The sequence below is a fragment of the Misgurnus anguillicaudatus genome, chromosome 19, assembly GCF_027580225.2.
Source record: "Misgurnus anguillicaudatus chromosome 19, ASM2758022v2, whole genome shotgun sequence".
In the NCBI taxonomy this organism is placed as follows: domain Eukaryota; kingdom Metazoa; phylum Chordata; class Actinopteri; order Cypriniformes; family Cobitidae; genus Misgurnus; species Misgurnus anguillicaudatus.
The window spans coordinates 9,106,294-9,121,898 of record NC_073355.2 but is presented as its reverse complement, the minus strand read 5'-3'; the positions used below and the strand labels follow the sequence as shown (position 1 = coordinate 9,121,898).

At 38.3% G+C, this 15,605-nt stretch overlaps 1 protein-coding gene across 2 annotated transcripts; it reads left to right on the top strand.

Annotated features, from left to right (window-relative positions):
* The first annotated feature begins 559 nt into the window (after positions 1-559).
* tecra (trans-2,3-enoyl-CoA reductase a) lies at positions 560-14,818 on the top strand. Of its 2 annotated transcripts, none has more exons than XM_055186266.2 (11): positions 560-1,173; positions 5,068-5,119; positions 5,253-5,297; positions 6,489-6,592; positions 8,330-8,445; positions 8,663-8,768; positions 12,546-12,618; positions 12,713-12,771; positions 12,858-12,915; positions 13,014-13,102; positions 13,342-14,818. In XM_055186266.2, exons 1-11 carry the CDS (start codon positions 1,000-1,002, stop codon positions 13,513-13,515), a joined length of 1,050 nt encoding a protein of 349 aa, XP_055042241.2. In that variant the 5' UTR covers positions 560-999; the 3' UTR covers positions 13,516-14,818. The 2 variants fall into 2 exon arrangements, with proteins under 2 accessions (XP_055042241.2, XP_055042247.2); XM_055186272.2 differs by having other exon boundaries at positions 562-1,173; positions 12,728-12,771.
* Positions 14,819-15,605: the final 787 nt, after the last annotated feature.

Below are 15,605 nucleotides of genomic sequence, written 5' to 3'. Positions count from 1 at the left end.
TTGCGAACAGGTGATTGAAACTAACCCTCCCTGTAAATAACCCACATCACTTACTTTACTTACGACTATGTTTGTCCGATCTACTTAGGGTTGACAGACACGCATGAGACTGAACGTGAGAACCTCTAGGGACCCCAGAAGCAGCTTCTCTATTAAGGCCAGCAGGTTCAGTCGTGTGGCCATGAACAAACTCAACGCGGTGTAGTTATGCATAAATAGATGTCCTACATTCTGACAGATCTATGTTTCATCTGACAAATAAACAAGTTTTTACCCACTCAGCTCATGAGCGTTTGGATAGCAGGATTATATTAATGCTTACCGGATGATTTTACTCTGCATAGCTTGATCCAAATAGCAAAGATACCTTCCAATAAAAATGCCTAAATAACGTCATCACTTGAAGGCACGATGTAGCTCATCTGTTATAGATCTAAAATAGAGATACAGTTGGGTCCTACTTAATATGATACTGTATAAGGGTTTCGCTACCCTAACTTCTGTTTGGTACACCCCTCTGTAAATAACCCCTATCCTACAGTCCGCACTACCCAAACACACACTAGTCTGTAATTCAGAGTCACACAGTAGAGGCGACAGGGGTGGCAGGGAGCTGAGCCTACTAGATTGGTTTGAGTCCCACAAGGTCACAGGACTGGCATTCAGCTAAGCAGGCATGTAAATATAGCTTCATGAAAGGCATGCCATGGATTATGTCTTAGGACTCTCAGATTTCGTCTTCACCCAGAAGCGATTGTGATGTACGGAGAGCTGGTGACCGAAGTGGCCAGACTTCAGGTGTTAAGATACTGCATATTAAGAACTCACTCACGTCTGAGGTCTTCGTCTCTTGAGATCTTCGCTTGTTTCGGAGACGAACTTTCGGTTTGGATTATCTCTGAAGATCTGAGGAAAGTTTGATGGGTTAAATGTGATATGTTGTAAGTGACAGATAACTTTAAAATAGAGGATCCATCGTGTGAGGTTTGAGACAGCATCATGGATGCATTAGCTTTAGAGGCGAAAAGTGCTAAGAGTGAAAGCACACCTGCTCCTGCGCCTGCACCCCACAAACCCAGACCAAAACCTCCTAAAAAACCTAAACGTATCGTTTACTTTGAGGTGGAGATACTGGATGCCAAGACCAGGGAGAAACTATTACTTCTGGATAAGGTACGTGACATTTAGAACTAATACTAAGCAAAGATATTTAAAAATTAATAGATATTTAAAGGTGCAGCGTGTAATTTTTAGAAGGATCTCTTGACAGAAATGCAAAATTATATCCAAAACTTTATTATCAGGGGTGTGACCTTTCATAATGAGCTTTTTATTACCTTAGAATGAGAAGTTTTTATCTACATACACCGAGGGTCGCCTTACGTGGAAGTCTCCATTTTGTGCCGCCATGTTTCTACAGAAGCTCTTAACGGACAAACTTTTTTGCTAAGTTGTCTCCGTCGATTACATGTTTTTTCCAGCGGTGACTATCGTAGCTTCTCTATGCGTTTTAAAAGCGAGGGGTGAGCAGTGGACTGAGCAGTTGGTTGCACTTTGCAACCTCACCACTAGATGCCGCTAAAATGTACACACTGCACCTTTAAAAGAAATTCTCTGTGTTAGCTATCATTAATGATTAGAGATGGTTACAGTAAAGCAACTGCAATCGTAGCGCGTGTCGTAAGTTTTTGGCAATGTGGTTTTAAAGTCAAAATTGCAATGCTGCGCTGTATTAAAATAAAAATAAATATAGACAAATACAATATAAAGAAATACAGAAGACAGAATAACAATAAAACAACATTAATTAAATAAACGTCTCTGTACAATATGAGCAATTTTATATTTGTTAACTTATTTACTATTTTGAGATTGGTACACTTTAAAAAAAAGGCTCAACCCAGCATTGGGTCAAAAAGGGACAAGCCAAGCAGTTGGGTTAAATTAACCCATGCACTGTAAAAAAAAATATATATATATACACTATATATATATGAAGAGTTTCGTTGCAAGACGAGATAAATCCATTTTTTTAACATTTGTGTCAAAACATGTTTACCGTAATATTATGTTATCATGTTATTATTTTGTTTTATGGTGCTACTTAGCTGTATTTTTTACCTGCAGTTGCATTGAAATTAATTGGAATGCACAACCTAAAAACGAGATTTCTGAACAATTGAAAAAACGGTGGTTATCTCGTTTTGCAACGAAACTCTTCATATATTGATTTGACAAAAATGTTGCAATGCAGAAAATGTTTACATTTGACAGAAAATAGGTTGAAACCACTCAGACAAAACTCTAAACATGTTTCAAAACTTCACTTGATCCTTAGAAAGTTTTACTAGATATTTCTTTAAATGCATTACATGGAGCTGTGAAAATCACATATAATTGGTTACCCTATCACAGTAGTGAAATTTGGTAAAGCCACAATCAATCTTAAAGGAAAACAGCACCGTTTTTCAATATTTTCCTATGTTCTTAACTCAACCTAGACAAATTAATACATACCTATCTTTTTCAGTGCGTGCACTTAATGTTTGTACAGCGCGTTGTGATTGTGTTAGCATTTAGCCTAGCCCCTTTCATTCCTTAGGATCCAAACAGGGATGATTTTAGAAGCCACCAAACACCTCCATGTTTTCCCTATTTAAAGGCACACCACAGAACTTTTTGGCCACTAGGGGGTGCTAGAGATGTATTTTTCACGCCTAGCGCCCCTAGAGGCCACTGTCGCAAAGGAAAAGAACTGGCCAACCTTAAAACTAAAATCTAAACCTTTAAAACGCTAAACGATCAACATTTTGAGGCATCAGGGAGAAACGCAGTCATGTTACAACTGATGAGGAACTCGTGGCAGAAGCCATTTCTCAGTCTGAAGGTTGCAGCCTCCGGATGTCGTATTTCTAAGCTGCCTACGTCATCAAGACTGTTTTATTTTAGAATATTAACAATTATAAAGTTGACTATTATACTTAGTTAATTGTAAATTGTTGCAGTAGGCTTATGACTTGCGAATGTAATGCTCAGTTTACCTTAATAAACCAGGCTTGATGACGTATGCAGCCTGCATATTTGACCTCCGATACAGCCTTCCAATTGAGAAACGACCAGAAGTATTTTCTTGCCTTTTTCGAAACAAATATTGTTGCATGGCCTAAATCGGGCTTTGCCAGCACGATTTTCTGCAATGGCACTCGTTTTTCCTCTCTTTTGTGTGAAAATTGTCGCTCCAAATCCAAGTAAACCGATGTGTTTAGGTCTGCCGCTTTGTAATACGTCATGCGAGTGACAGCGGAACGCAGCAAATGAGGAAGAGAGAAGAGAGAAACGCTCGGATTTGATTGGTGAATGAATAGGGTTTGGTTTTACACTGTGTGAGTAAGTTTGACTGCTATAGCATCCTGGATTGTAATGTAAATACATAGACACAGTAAAAGAAAGGTAAATACGTGAACACGTGAATGCAGCATCTGAATACAGAGAACTATATGCAAGATAATCGCCGTCATTTATAAAGAAGATCGCATTTATGTATGAATCAAGATCGTGAGTTTATATAAAAAATTGCCTTAAAGGGGAATCGAACCCGGGTCGCCCGTGTCATAGGTCCGTGACACTACACAGTGCCACAGAGTCACATAATAGAAGTTGCTCTCTATACTCCTTAAGTCCAGCAAAATTCTCGTAAAAAAAAAAATTGTGTGGAGGAAGTGACGTATGCCGTAAAGCAGTTGAATTTTGTAGTTTTTTTGTGCTCTGGTTACTACCCGAAACCCTAAGTTTTAAAGTACGAGTAAAAGTGATACAGACCCCGTCAGGCTATGGTAGACATGTCATTCAACCTATTTAAAGTCGATGTACTATCACAAGATGTACTATCACTCAATTGTGCTGTCAAGTCCTTTGTTTCTCCATCTTTCTCTCTGCACTAAATGGCAGTGCTGTGGTTGGATAGTGCAGATAAAGGGGGCGGTATTATTGTAATTCGCCTTGCGACCTACCTCACAAAATAGGCGAAATCTGAACGACCTAATTTTTCACATGCTTGCAGAAAATGGCTTATTCAAATTAAGTTACTGGGTTGATCTTCATCACATTTTCTAGGTTTATAGAAGCACTGGGAACCCAATTATAGCACTTAAACATGAAAAAAGTCTAATTTTCACGCTATGACCCCTTTAAAGACTCTTACATAGTTACACAAGTAAGTATGGTGGCACAAAATAAAACGTGGCGATTTTTTAAGCGGATGAAAAATGCAACCTATATTGTATGGCGAAAGAGCACTTAGTTTGCAATACTTCGACCTCGGCGCGCAGTAACATCATCCCTTTTTTTGTATATTTTGAAATATTTTTAAAAAATGTATATAATTTAAAAGCATTTAAAATATATATTTAGCCCTCCATATAATTCAAAACAAGGAAATAACAAGCCATATCAATAAAGGCTTTTTTACTTTTTGACTTGGAGTTTTTTTTTTTTTGATTTGTTATACTACTATTTTCCTATCCAAAGAGCACCTCGTCTTCAACGTATTTTTTTGAGTCCTTGAAGCGCTCCTTTTTTGATATTTTTGACAAGGAAATATCATGTCGCATTAGAAGAAAAACTTTGTTTATGGTACAAAACTTTTTAAAATAGCAGGTTTGAATAGGTTTAAATTAAATATATTTTCAACTTCAAAAATATACTTAAAAAAATTTACTTTTAGTTAATATATAGTAATTGTAAAAAGATTCCATAGAAATTACAGTATAACTGGCAGCTGCTTACTGTAAATTTAAATTTATGTTATTAACTGGCAACAGTTTGTTCAAAGTTAAATGAACATTAAACATTATCAAGTCTTTGTCTTTACAGAATAAAACTATAAAATAACACCCTAATGCAAAGCATTCTGGGATATAGGTTAAATTACAACGCAACAGACGATTGTCCCGTTTTGACCCAATGCTGGGTTGAAAATAACCCATCGTTTTTGAGACTCCTATGGAATGTAAATGTTTAAATAGAAATATAGCTGAAGATATTTCGAAGCTGTTTATCTTTCTGCAGGTCGAGCCAACGGCAACTATTTTGGACATTAAGTCAATGTTCCACAAATCAAGTAAGCCCGTCTCTCTAGTGAAACACATACGAGGCCTTTCTTTAAATAGCTTTCAGCGAGGAATATGATAAGTTGATGACATTGAAATAATAGTTATAGCAAAGTCTTACGTGTCAGGCTTCAATTTTCACAGATCCACACTGGTACGCTGCCAGACAGTCTTTATGCCTGGATCCAAGTAAGTTAATCTGATTCATTACAGTTGTTATACAGTAGATACTGTATGTGAGCCTATCTGTGAAATCTAATTTAAAGTCTCATAATCTAATAACGAGATTTGGAGCATCAAAGTTTGATTACTCATTGATTTCAATCTTTGTCATGACGTTACTCAGTCAATATTAAACATATCAAGGTTATATTTCCACATAATTTTCTTTACATTTGATGTAGAAAAGACTAAATCACAAAATGAAAGATTTTCACAGGCAGGGTCACATCACTGTAAAACATTTGCTGTAGTTTTGCAGCTGTTTGCCAGTAACTTACTGTAGATTTAAATTCATGTTATTTAATGGCAACAGTTTGTTCAAAGTTAAATTAACATTTAACATGAACAAGTCTTTGTCTTTACAAAATAAAACTACAAAAAAAGCCTCATGCAAAGCATTCTGGGAACCAGAAATCCTCATCAACTTTTCTCCTTCAGATTTCTGGTTCCCAGAATGCTTTGCATGAGGCTGTTATTGTAGTTTTATTCTGTAAAGACAAATACTTGTTGATGTTTAATGTTCATTTAACTTTGAACAAACTGTTGCCAGTAAATAACATACATTTACAGTAAGTTACTGGCAAACAGCTGTCAGTACACTGTAAAAAAATCCTTTCAATGTTATTGCAGCTGGGTTGCCGGTAATTTACCGTAGATTTAAATTTATGTTATTTACTGGCAAGAGTTTGTTCAAAGTTAAATAAATTTTAAATATTAACAAGTCTTTATCTTTACAGAATAAAACTTTACAATAACAGCCTCATGCAAAGCATTCTGGGAACCAGAAATTATCATCAACCTTTTTCTGTTTTTTGCTTCAGATTTTGTTTCCCAGAATGTTTTGCTTGATGCTGTTTTTTTAGTTTTACTCTGTAAAGACAAAGACTTGTACATGTTAAATGTTCATTTAACTTTGAACAAAATGTTGCCAGTAAATAACATCAATGTAAAATCTACAGTAAGTTACTGGCAGCTAGTTGCCAGTAATACCCATTAATACTGTAATTTCTACAGACATTTTTTACAGTGTACAGATTTTTTTACAGTGTAATACTGTAATTTCTACAGAAGTTTTTAACAGTGTGGGGTATTTATATACATTTATACAGTAGGCTATACCCTTCTGAATACTTAGAAGAAGACTATGGTTGCTTTCAGAAGGAAAACCTTTACGAGATGAAGAAATCTTACAGGATCTCCCCGTGGGAACCACTGCAACTCTTTACTTCAGAGACTTAGGAGCCCAGATTTCCTGGGGAACTGTGAGTGTTCACACAAATCATTTGAAACACATAAACTTGCTGTTTCACATAAAGACATACTGTACATGGTATGCTGTCACAAACAAGGTACAAAACTGGGCTGGTACCCTCCAAGTTTTTTTTTTTTTGTACCTTTATTATACAACACATTGAAATGTTGTACCTTTTGGTGTACATGGTTTAATTGAAAGCACACGCATTGTCTTGGTTATGTGCCAAATACCTTTATGAAAATAAAATGTTTGCTCGTCGAGGGGAGATGACAAGCATGAAACACAACTGTGCAGAGAGGTTTGGCAGTCAGTAGGAACTGTAGTAAACATTATACATTATTTTACACAGTAACGTTTACTCTGTGTAATAGTTGATACAGGTTAGGGCTGTAACAATTAATCTCGCAAATGCGCGTTTTCTCAATGAATGAATTACGGTGAAATCCAGGCACATCCAAAAGCCAGAGGGCACTCTCGTATAGAAACTCCAATTGTGATACAGAAGAAGTGTCTAAATTTTTTTCTCTCTCTTTATTACGTTACAAGACATACACTCACCTAAAGGATTATTAGTAACACCATATTAATACTGTGTTTGACAACCTTTCACCTTCAGAACTGCCTTAATTCTACGTGGCATTGATTCAACAAGGTGCTAAACGCATTCTTTAGAAATGTTGGCCCATATATTGATAGGATAGCATCTTGCAGTTGATGGAGATTTGTGGGATGCACATCCAGGGCACGAAGCTCTCGTTCCATCACATCCCAAAGATGCTCTATTGGGTTGAGATTTGGTGACTGTGAGGACCATTTTAGTACAGTGAACTCATCAAATTGAAATGATTCGGGCTTTGTGACATGGTGCACTATCCTGCTGGAAGTAGCCATCAGAGGATGGTGGTCATAAAGGGATGGACATGGTCAGAAACAATGCTCAGGTAGGTCGTGGCATTTAAACAATGCCCAATTGGCACTAAGGGGCCTAAAGTGTGCCAAGAAAACATACCCCACACCATTTCACCATTGCATTAATGAGATAATGAACAGGTGTTCCTAATAATCCTTTAGGTGAGTGTATGTGCACAAAAATATTTTCATAACAAAAAGGCTTCCTTAGGCAAAAGTCAGTATATTAATACTGTATGACCTCTCTCGTCACTAAACACAAGTCCTGAAGTCATTAGATGAGAAATTAGGATAAATCTCATACATTTAATTTCATTTAGGTTAAAGAGATCCTGCAGGTTCCTGCTATTACTATTGTAGTACAGGCTACCCATGTGTGTCTTTATAGGCATTTTACAGCTTCCACATGAATCATCCAATCACAATTTATAGTCAGAAGTGTCTGTTTTATAATCTTCGTTTGAAATGCGTTCATGTAACTCGGTCTTGTGTCAGTACAACATGCGTACGGTCCTCCGGTTCAGTTTTCTCTCACCTCTCCAGTTCTCTTTACTCTTTACTCAGAACAAGTAATCTCTTCAGTCCCATTTACCACCAGGTGTTGATCCCATTCACCTCCTGTTCACCTTCTCACCAATGCTCACAGCGTCCCACAGGACAGGGATAAAACCAGCAGGCTTCATATACTCTGCATTGTATCTGATTAATTGGTTGTATTTCGATAGCACATGAATAAACATCCATATCACGAGAAATCAACCAATTGTAGGATGAGAAAGATAAAATATGATCCTGTCTGTGATTTAAATATATGTTTGTGTGTTGCTCCTCGCAGGTGTTCCTAATCGAGTACATCGGACCACTTGTCATCTACCTGCTATTTTATTTTAGACTTCCTCTTATCTACGCTCCCAAGTATGAATTCACCACCAGTAAGCATTGGGTTGTGCAGTAAGTATCAGAGTCGTTGAATGAGAATAGTGTCCTTTGGTGTGATTTATCATTGAGTGTATTGGATTCAGTCCATGAACAGTGGGAACAGTGTCTTCTGACAGACGACCCACCGGTCAACCAGAAGAGTATTTTAAGAATAATGTTGCCAAGTGTTTCAAGAATAAACATTTATTTGATGATCTGGTTTTAAACGGATCTTGTTGACTCTTCTCAGTATAGCCTGTGTGTGTCACTCCTTCCATTATGTGAAGCGAATCTTGGAGACGCTGTTTGTCCATCGCTTCTCTCATGGTACCATGCCGCTGCGCCACATTTTCAAAGTGAGCATGCATCACATTTCATTTTGTCATTACAGAGAATTGTTTCTGAACACATGTTAAATGTATTGCTTAAACACATTACACAGATGGTAAACTATGTAGTACTAAATTGTGAAGATACACCATAGACTGTAAAAAAAATATGGACGTAGTGTCCGTGACGTCACCCATAGATTTGGGAAGAGCTTTTTTTTCATTTAGCCAAGCCCCATTAATATCCAAACAGGGATGAATTTAGAAGCCACCAAACACTTCCATGTTTTCCCCATTCAAAGACTGTTACATGGGTAGATACACGAGTAAGTATGGTGGCACAAAATAAAACGTGGTGATTTTTAAGTGGATAAAAATTAAACTACATTGTATGGTGGAAGAGCACTTAGTTTGCAGAAATTCGACCTTAGGACGCAGTAACATCATCACTCCTGACTACATCCCTCTCGCTCAAACTTTAATCAATAGTGCGCTCGAGGTCGAAGTGCTGCAAACTAAGTGCTCTTCTGCCATAAAATATAGTTCTCATTTTTATCTGCTTAAAAAATCCCCACGTTTTATTTTGTGCCACAATACTTACTCGTGTAACTACTCATGTAACAGTCTTTAAATAGGGAAAACATGGAAGTGTTTGGTGGATTCTAAATTCATTCCTGTTTGGATCCTAAGGAATGAATGGGGCTAGGCTAAATGCTAACACATTCACAAGGCGCTGTTCAAAGATTAAGTGCACACATTGAAAAAGATTGGTATGTATTAATTTGTCTAAGTTGAGGTAAGCACATAGTAAAATATTGAAAAACTGTGGTGTTTGGCTTGATGATAGAGACCGGAAGCTTGCCCCTTAAGTTACACCGTCTATGGGCCTGTCCCAAATGGCACACTCCGGACTTGTGGACCTCCTCAGAGTCCACACTTTGATGACATCATGAAGTGCAGACCTTAGGGACCCTTGACGCGAGTCCAAGAGTGAGCACCGGAGTTGTATTTTGGGACAAACTCGAGCGTCATGCCGGAAATAGGAAGAGAAGTTGCCCATCAGTGTGAACTCCTCCCTTCTGTCGTGTCATTGGTCTGATTGCTCTTTCGCAAGGACTTCTGGGTTGGTAAAGTGTGTGGAGCTTGCAGCAGTGTGGGCTTCGCCAAAGATCGCATCAAGGGTGCAAAGGGGGCGCTGATGAGCACACTTCGGAGCGTAAAAATGACAGATGCGACACCCTATAGACTCGTAAACTAAGCGAGCATGCGCAATTTAAGTCCATGAGACTGACAGTCCACATGAAGTGCGCCATTTGGGACAGGGCCAAACTGTTTTTTTTTAGCAGTTCTGAGTTCAGGATTATTGGGGCGGGCTAAAACAGTGGCGCACAATTTCCTTAACACAATCACGAGCATCCATTCAGGTTGCAGCTGTATATGGCCCTTTCCCAAATGGCACACTCCGGATTTGTAGACTTCCTCACAGTCCACACTTTGATGAGAACATGTTGTGCAGATTTTAGGGACCCTGCTGCGAGTCCACGAGAGCGCACCGGAGTCGTATTTTGGGACAGAAATAGGAAGAAAAGTTTCCCATCAGTGCAAACTCCCCCCATCCGTTGTCTGATTGCTCTTTCGCAAGGACTTCTGGGTTGGTAATTGTGTGGAGCCTGCAGCAGTGGGTGCAAAGGGGGCGCTGATGAGCACACTTCGTAATGTAAAAATGACAGATGGGACAACTACAGATCCGTAGACACTGACCCTGTCCCAAATGGCCTACTCCGCAGTCCACACTTTGATGACATTATGTAGTGTAGACCTTAGGGACCCTTGACGCGAGTTCACGAGGGCGCACCGGAGTCGTAGTTTGGGACAGAAATAGGAAGAAAAGTTTCCCATCAGTGCAAACTCCCCCCATCCGTTGTCTGATTGCTCTTTCGCAAGGACTTCTGGGTTGGTAATTGTGTGGAGCCTGCAGCAGTGGGTGCAAAGGGGGCGCTGATGAGCACACTTCGTAATGTAAAAATGACAGATGGGACACACTATGGATCCGTAGACACTGACCCTGTCCCAAATGGTCTACTCTGGACTTGTGGACTTCCTCAGAGTCCACACTTTGATGACATCATGAAGTGCAGAGCTTAGGGACCCTTGACACGAGTTCACAAGGGTGCACCGGAGTCGTATTTTGGGAATGACTTGAGCGTCACGCTGGAAATAGGAAGAGAAGTTGCCCATCAGTGTGAACTCCTCTCATCCGTCGTTTGATTGCTCTTTCGCAAGGACTTTTCGGATGGTAAAGTGCATGGAGACTGCAGCAGTGTGGGCTTCACTGAAGACTGCATTATGGGTGCAAAGGTGGCGCTGATGAACACACTTTGGAGTGTAAAAATGACAGATGGGACCCCCTACAGACCCATAGACACTGGCTCTGTCCCCAATGGCACACTCCGGACTTGTGGACTTCCTCAGAGTCCACACTTTGATGACATCATGTAGTGCAGACCTTAGGGACCCTTGGCACGAGTCCGCGAGGGCGCACCAGAGTTGTATTTTGGGACAGACTTGAGCGCCATGGCAGACACAGGAAGATAAAGTTGACCATCAGCGTGAACTCTTCCCTTTCATCGTCTGATTGGTCTGATTGCCCTTTCGCAAGGACTTTTGGGTTGGTAAAGTGCGTGAAGCGCGCTGCAGAGGGGCGGAAAGGGTGCAAAGAGGACGCTGATAAGCACACTTCGGAGCGTAAAAATGACAGATGGGACACCCTACGGACTTGTAGACACTGGTCCTGTCCCAAATGGCACACTCCGGCACACTTTGATGACATCATGTAGTGCAGACCTTAGGGACCCTTGGCGCGAGCTCGCAAGAGCGCACCGGAGTCATATTTTGGGACAGACTTGAGCTTCACGGCAGACATAGGAAGAGAAGTTGCCCATCAGTGTGAAATCCTCCCTTTCTTCGTCTGATTGGTCTGATTGCTCTTTCGCAAGGACTTTTGGGTTGGTAAAGTGTGTGGAGCCTGCAGCAGTGTGGGCTTCACCAAAGACCGCATCATGGGTGCAAAGGTGGTGCTGATGAACACGCTTTGGAGTGTAAAAATGACAGCTGGGACACCCTATGGACCCATATAGACACTGGCCCTGTCCCCAATGGCACACTCCGGACTTGTGGACTTCTTCAGAGTCCACACTTTAATGACATCATGTAGTGCAGACCAAGTCCACGAGGGCGCACCAGAGTTGTATTTTGGACAGACTTGAGCTTCACGGCAGACATAGGAAGAGAAGTTGCCCATCAGTGTGAAATCCTCCCTTTCTTCGTCTGATTGGTCTGATTGCTCTTTCGCAAGGACTTTTGGGTTGGTAAAGTGCGTGAAGCCTGCTGCAGAGGGGCAGAAAGGGTGCAAAGGGGGCGCTGATAAGCAAACTTCGGAGCATAAAAATGACAGATGGGACACAATACGGACTCGTAGACTAAGCAAGCATGCGCAATGTAAGGCCACGAGGCCAAAAGTCCACATGAAGTGAGCCATTTGGGACAGCGCCTTTGAAAGTTAAGAGAGATGGCAGATTTCGCATAAGTGGGCGTGGTTTCAGCGTAGACAGCGGACACACCCCCACCGCTTGAGAGCAAAGAATCCTGCATGTTTTTACAATATTTTGATAACTTATTTTATTTATTTTGGCATTTTTTAATCGTGTAAATTTGGCCGGGTGGTTTTTCACACATATTTCTGTGGTGTCACAAACTCAGAACACATATTTAATCTCACTTTACACTGACTTTAATCTTTTACAGAACTGTTCATATTACTGGTGCTTTGCAGCATGGATGGCTTATTACATCAATCACCCTCTCTACACACCTCCACGTATGAAAGATCTCTATATGACATTTTATTTTCATGTCTTTCATGTTTTAAGTGAACATTTGTAAATACTCTGAATGCACTGAAATTCCGTCAGTCTGTTTACATGCAGATTATGGAGAAAGGCAGGTGAAGACGGCAATTGTAATCTTTCTAGTGAGCATTTTTTACTCTGTAATGTTGTTTTTACTAAATATATTATATATCTTTATCAGCCATATGCTAAATTTTGATTTTTACAGCTCTGTCAAATCGGCACCTTCTCAATTCACGTGGCTCTGCGAAATCTCAGGCCATCTGGTAAGATCTCAATAACAACATATCATCATAAATACATAAATGATGAAAACATCTCTGGTTTTCATTATATATCAAAAATAAGATTTTTCCCCATCAAGGATCTAAGGTGAAGAAGATTCCCTATCCAAACAAGAATCCATTTACGTGGATATTTGCGCTTGTCTCATGTCCAAACTACACATATGAGGTAAGAAGGATTGCAAGATGAGACAATGAACATCAACGTTTGATTTCACATTGAAATCATGACACAATTTAATATGAAAGATATCAAGGTTAAATTGTCACAATATTTTTGAGTTCCAGGTCATACAGTAATGTTTTTAGATGTCTTAAAGAAATGAAATGCTGACCTCTAGTGATAGCGTAAATAACAGACACTATAACTGTGTAGTGAATGCAGCTGAATCTGTGTTTCTTCTGTAGCTGGGAATTTGGCTTGGATTTACATTGATGACCCAGTGTGTTCCTGTGTTGTTCTTTACTATGGTGGGATTCATACAGATGACAGTTTGGGCCAAAGGGAAACATCGCAGCTACCTGAAGGAGTTTAAAGAGTATCCGTCACTGCGCTCCCCGATCTTACCCTTCATCCCATAACAGAAACCCCAAATCATTGAGAAGTATTGTTGCTTATCTGGTTTGTTTGCAAATAGAGAGCAACACTGAAGTTCTGAAAGTAACAAACCCATTCATTTTTACCATAGTAGGCCTAACATTCATTTTAGCTGATAAGATACTGTATAATGCACTCAAGAGAGATACCTGAGGCCTGTAGAAGAAACAAGTCCGTATGATTTTACCTTTAGGCTCATGATTAATAGCCAAATTAAAACTAAAATGACCAGAACTCACAAAGAAGATCAGAGAAGCCATTTTTACTATAAAAACTGAATTTCAAAGTAAACTTTTTCTATTTTTTAAATAAACAAATAATTTCTTAATTTAATCACATATTGAGAAAATTAATATAAATCAGGGTTGCCAGATCTGTGCAACAAAACCAGCCCAATGACCAATCAAAACTTAATTTTAAAATAACCTTTTTCTATTATTTGAATAGACAAATAATTTTTTAGTTGAATCACATATTGAGAAAATGAATAGAAACCAGGGTTGCCAGATCTGTGTAACAAAACCAGCCCAATCGAAATAAAGTAAACTTTTTCTATTATTTGAATAGACAAATCCTGTTTGTATTTAATCACATTTTTAGAAAATAAAAATATAAATCAGGGTTGCCAGATCTATGTAACAAAACCAGCCCAATGAACAATCAAAACAAAGTAAACCTTTTCTATTATTTGCATAGACAAATCCTGTTTTTATTTTGATCACATATTTAGCCAGCAAATAGAAACCAGGGTTGCCAGATCTGTGTAACAACACTAATAAACATTTTCTATTATTTGAATAGACAAATCCTGTTTTTATTTAATCACATATTTAGAAAATTAATAGAAATCAGAGTTGCCAGATATGTGTAACAAAACCAGCCCAATGACCAATCAAAACAAAGTAAACTTTTTCTATTATTTGAATAGACAAATCCTGTTTGTATTTAATCACATTTTTAGAAAATGAATATAAATCAGGGTTGCCAGATCTTTGTAACAAAACCAGCCCAATGAACAATCAAAACTGAATTTTAAAGTAAACTTTTTCTATTATTTGAGTAGACAAATCCTTTTTTTATTTAATCACATATTTAGAAAGTGAATAGAAACCAGGGTTGCCTGATCTGTGTAACAAAACCAGCCCAATGACCAATCAAAACAAAGTAAACTTTTTCTATTATTTTAATAGACAAATCCTGTTTATATTAATCACATATTTAGAAAATTAATATAAATCAGGGTTGCCAGATCTTTGTAACAAAACCAGCCCAATGAACAATCAAAACTGAATTTTAAAGTAAACTTTTTCTATTATTTGAGTAGACAAATCCTTTTTTTTATTTAATCACATATTTAGAAAGTGAATAGAAACCAGGGTTGCCAGATCTGTGTAACAAAACCAGCCCAATGACCAATCAAAACAAAGTAAACTTTTTCTATTATTTGAATAGACAAATCCTGTTTGTATTAATCACATATTTAGAAAATTAATATAAATCAGGGTTGCCAGATCTGTGTAACAAAACCAGCCCAATGACCAATCAAAACAAAGTAAACTTTTTCTATTATTTTAATAGACAAATCCTGTTTGTATTAATCACATATTTAGAAAATGAATAGAATCAGGGTTGCCAGATCTGCGTAACAAAACCAGCCCAAATGACCAATCAAAACTGAATTTTAGAGTAAAACTTTTCTATTATTTAAATAGACAAATACTTTTTAAACTTAATCACATATTTAGAAAGTGAATAAAAACCAGGGTTGCCAGATCTGCGTAACAAAACCAGCCCAATGACCAAACAAAACAAAATTTTAAAGTAAACTTTTTCTATTATTTGAATAGACAAATCCTTTTTTAATTTATTCACATATTTAGAAAGTAAATAGAATCCAGGGTTGCCAGATCTGTGTAACAAAACCAGCCCAATGACCAATCAAAACAAAGTAAACTTTTTCTATTATTTGAATAGACAAATCCTTTTTTAATTGAATGACATATTTAGAAAATGAATAGAATCAGGGTTGCCAGATCTGCGTAACAAAACCTGCCCAATGAACAATCAAAACTGA

Excerpts from the sequence above, each read along its gene's own strand:
- tecra (XM_055186266.2), top strand. The coding sequence starts at position 1,000 with ATGGATGCATTAGCTTTAGAGGCGAAAAGTGCTAAGAGTGAAAGCACA. Across the intron at positions 1,174-5,067 it reads AACTATTACTTCTGGATAAG|GTCGAGCCAACGGCAACTAT; the intron begins GTACGTGACATT and ends ATCTTTCTGCAG. Across the intron at positions 12,619-12,712 it reads CCCTCTCTACACACCTCCAC|TCTGTTTACATGCAGATTAT; the intron begins GTATGAAAGATC and ends AAATTCCGTCAG.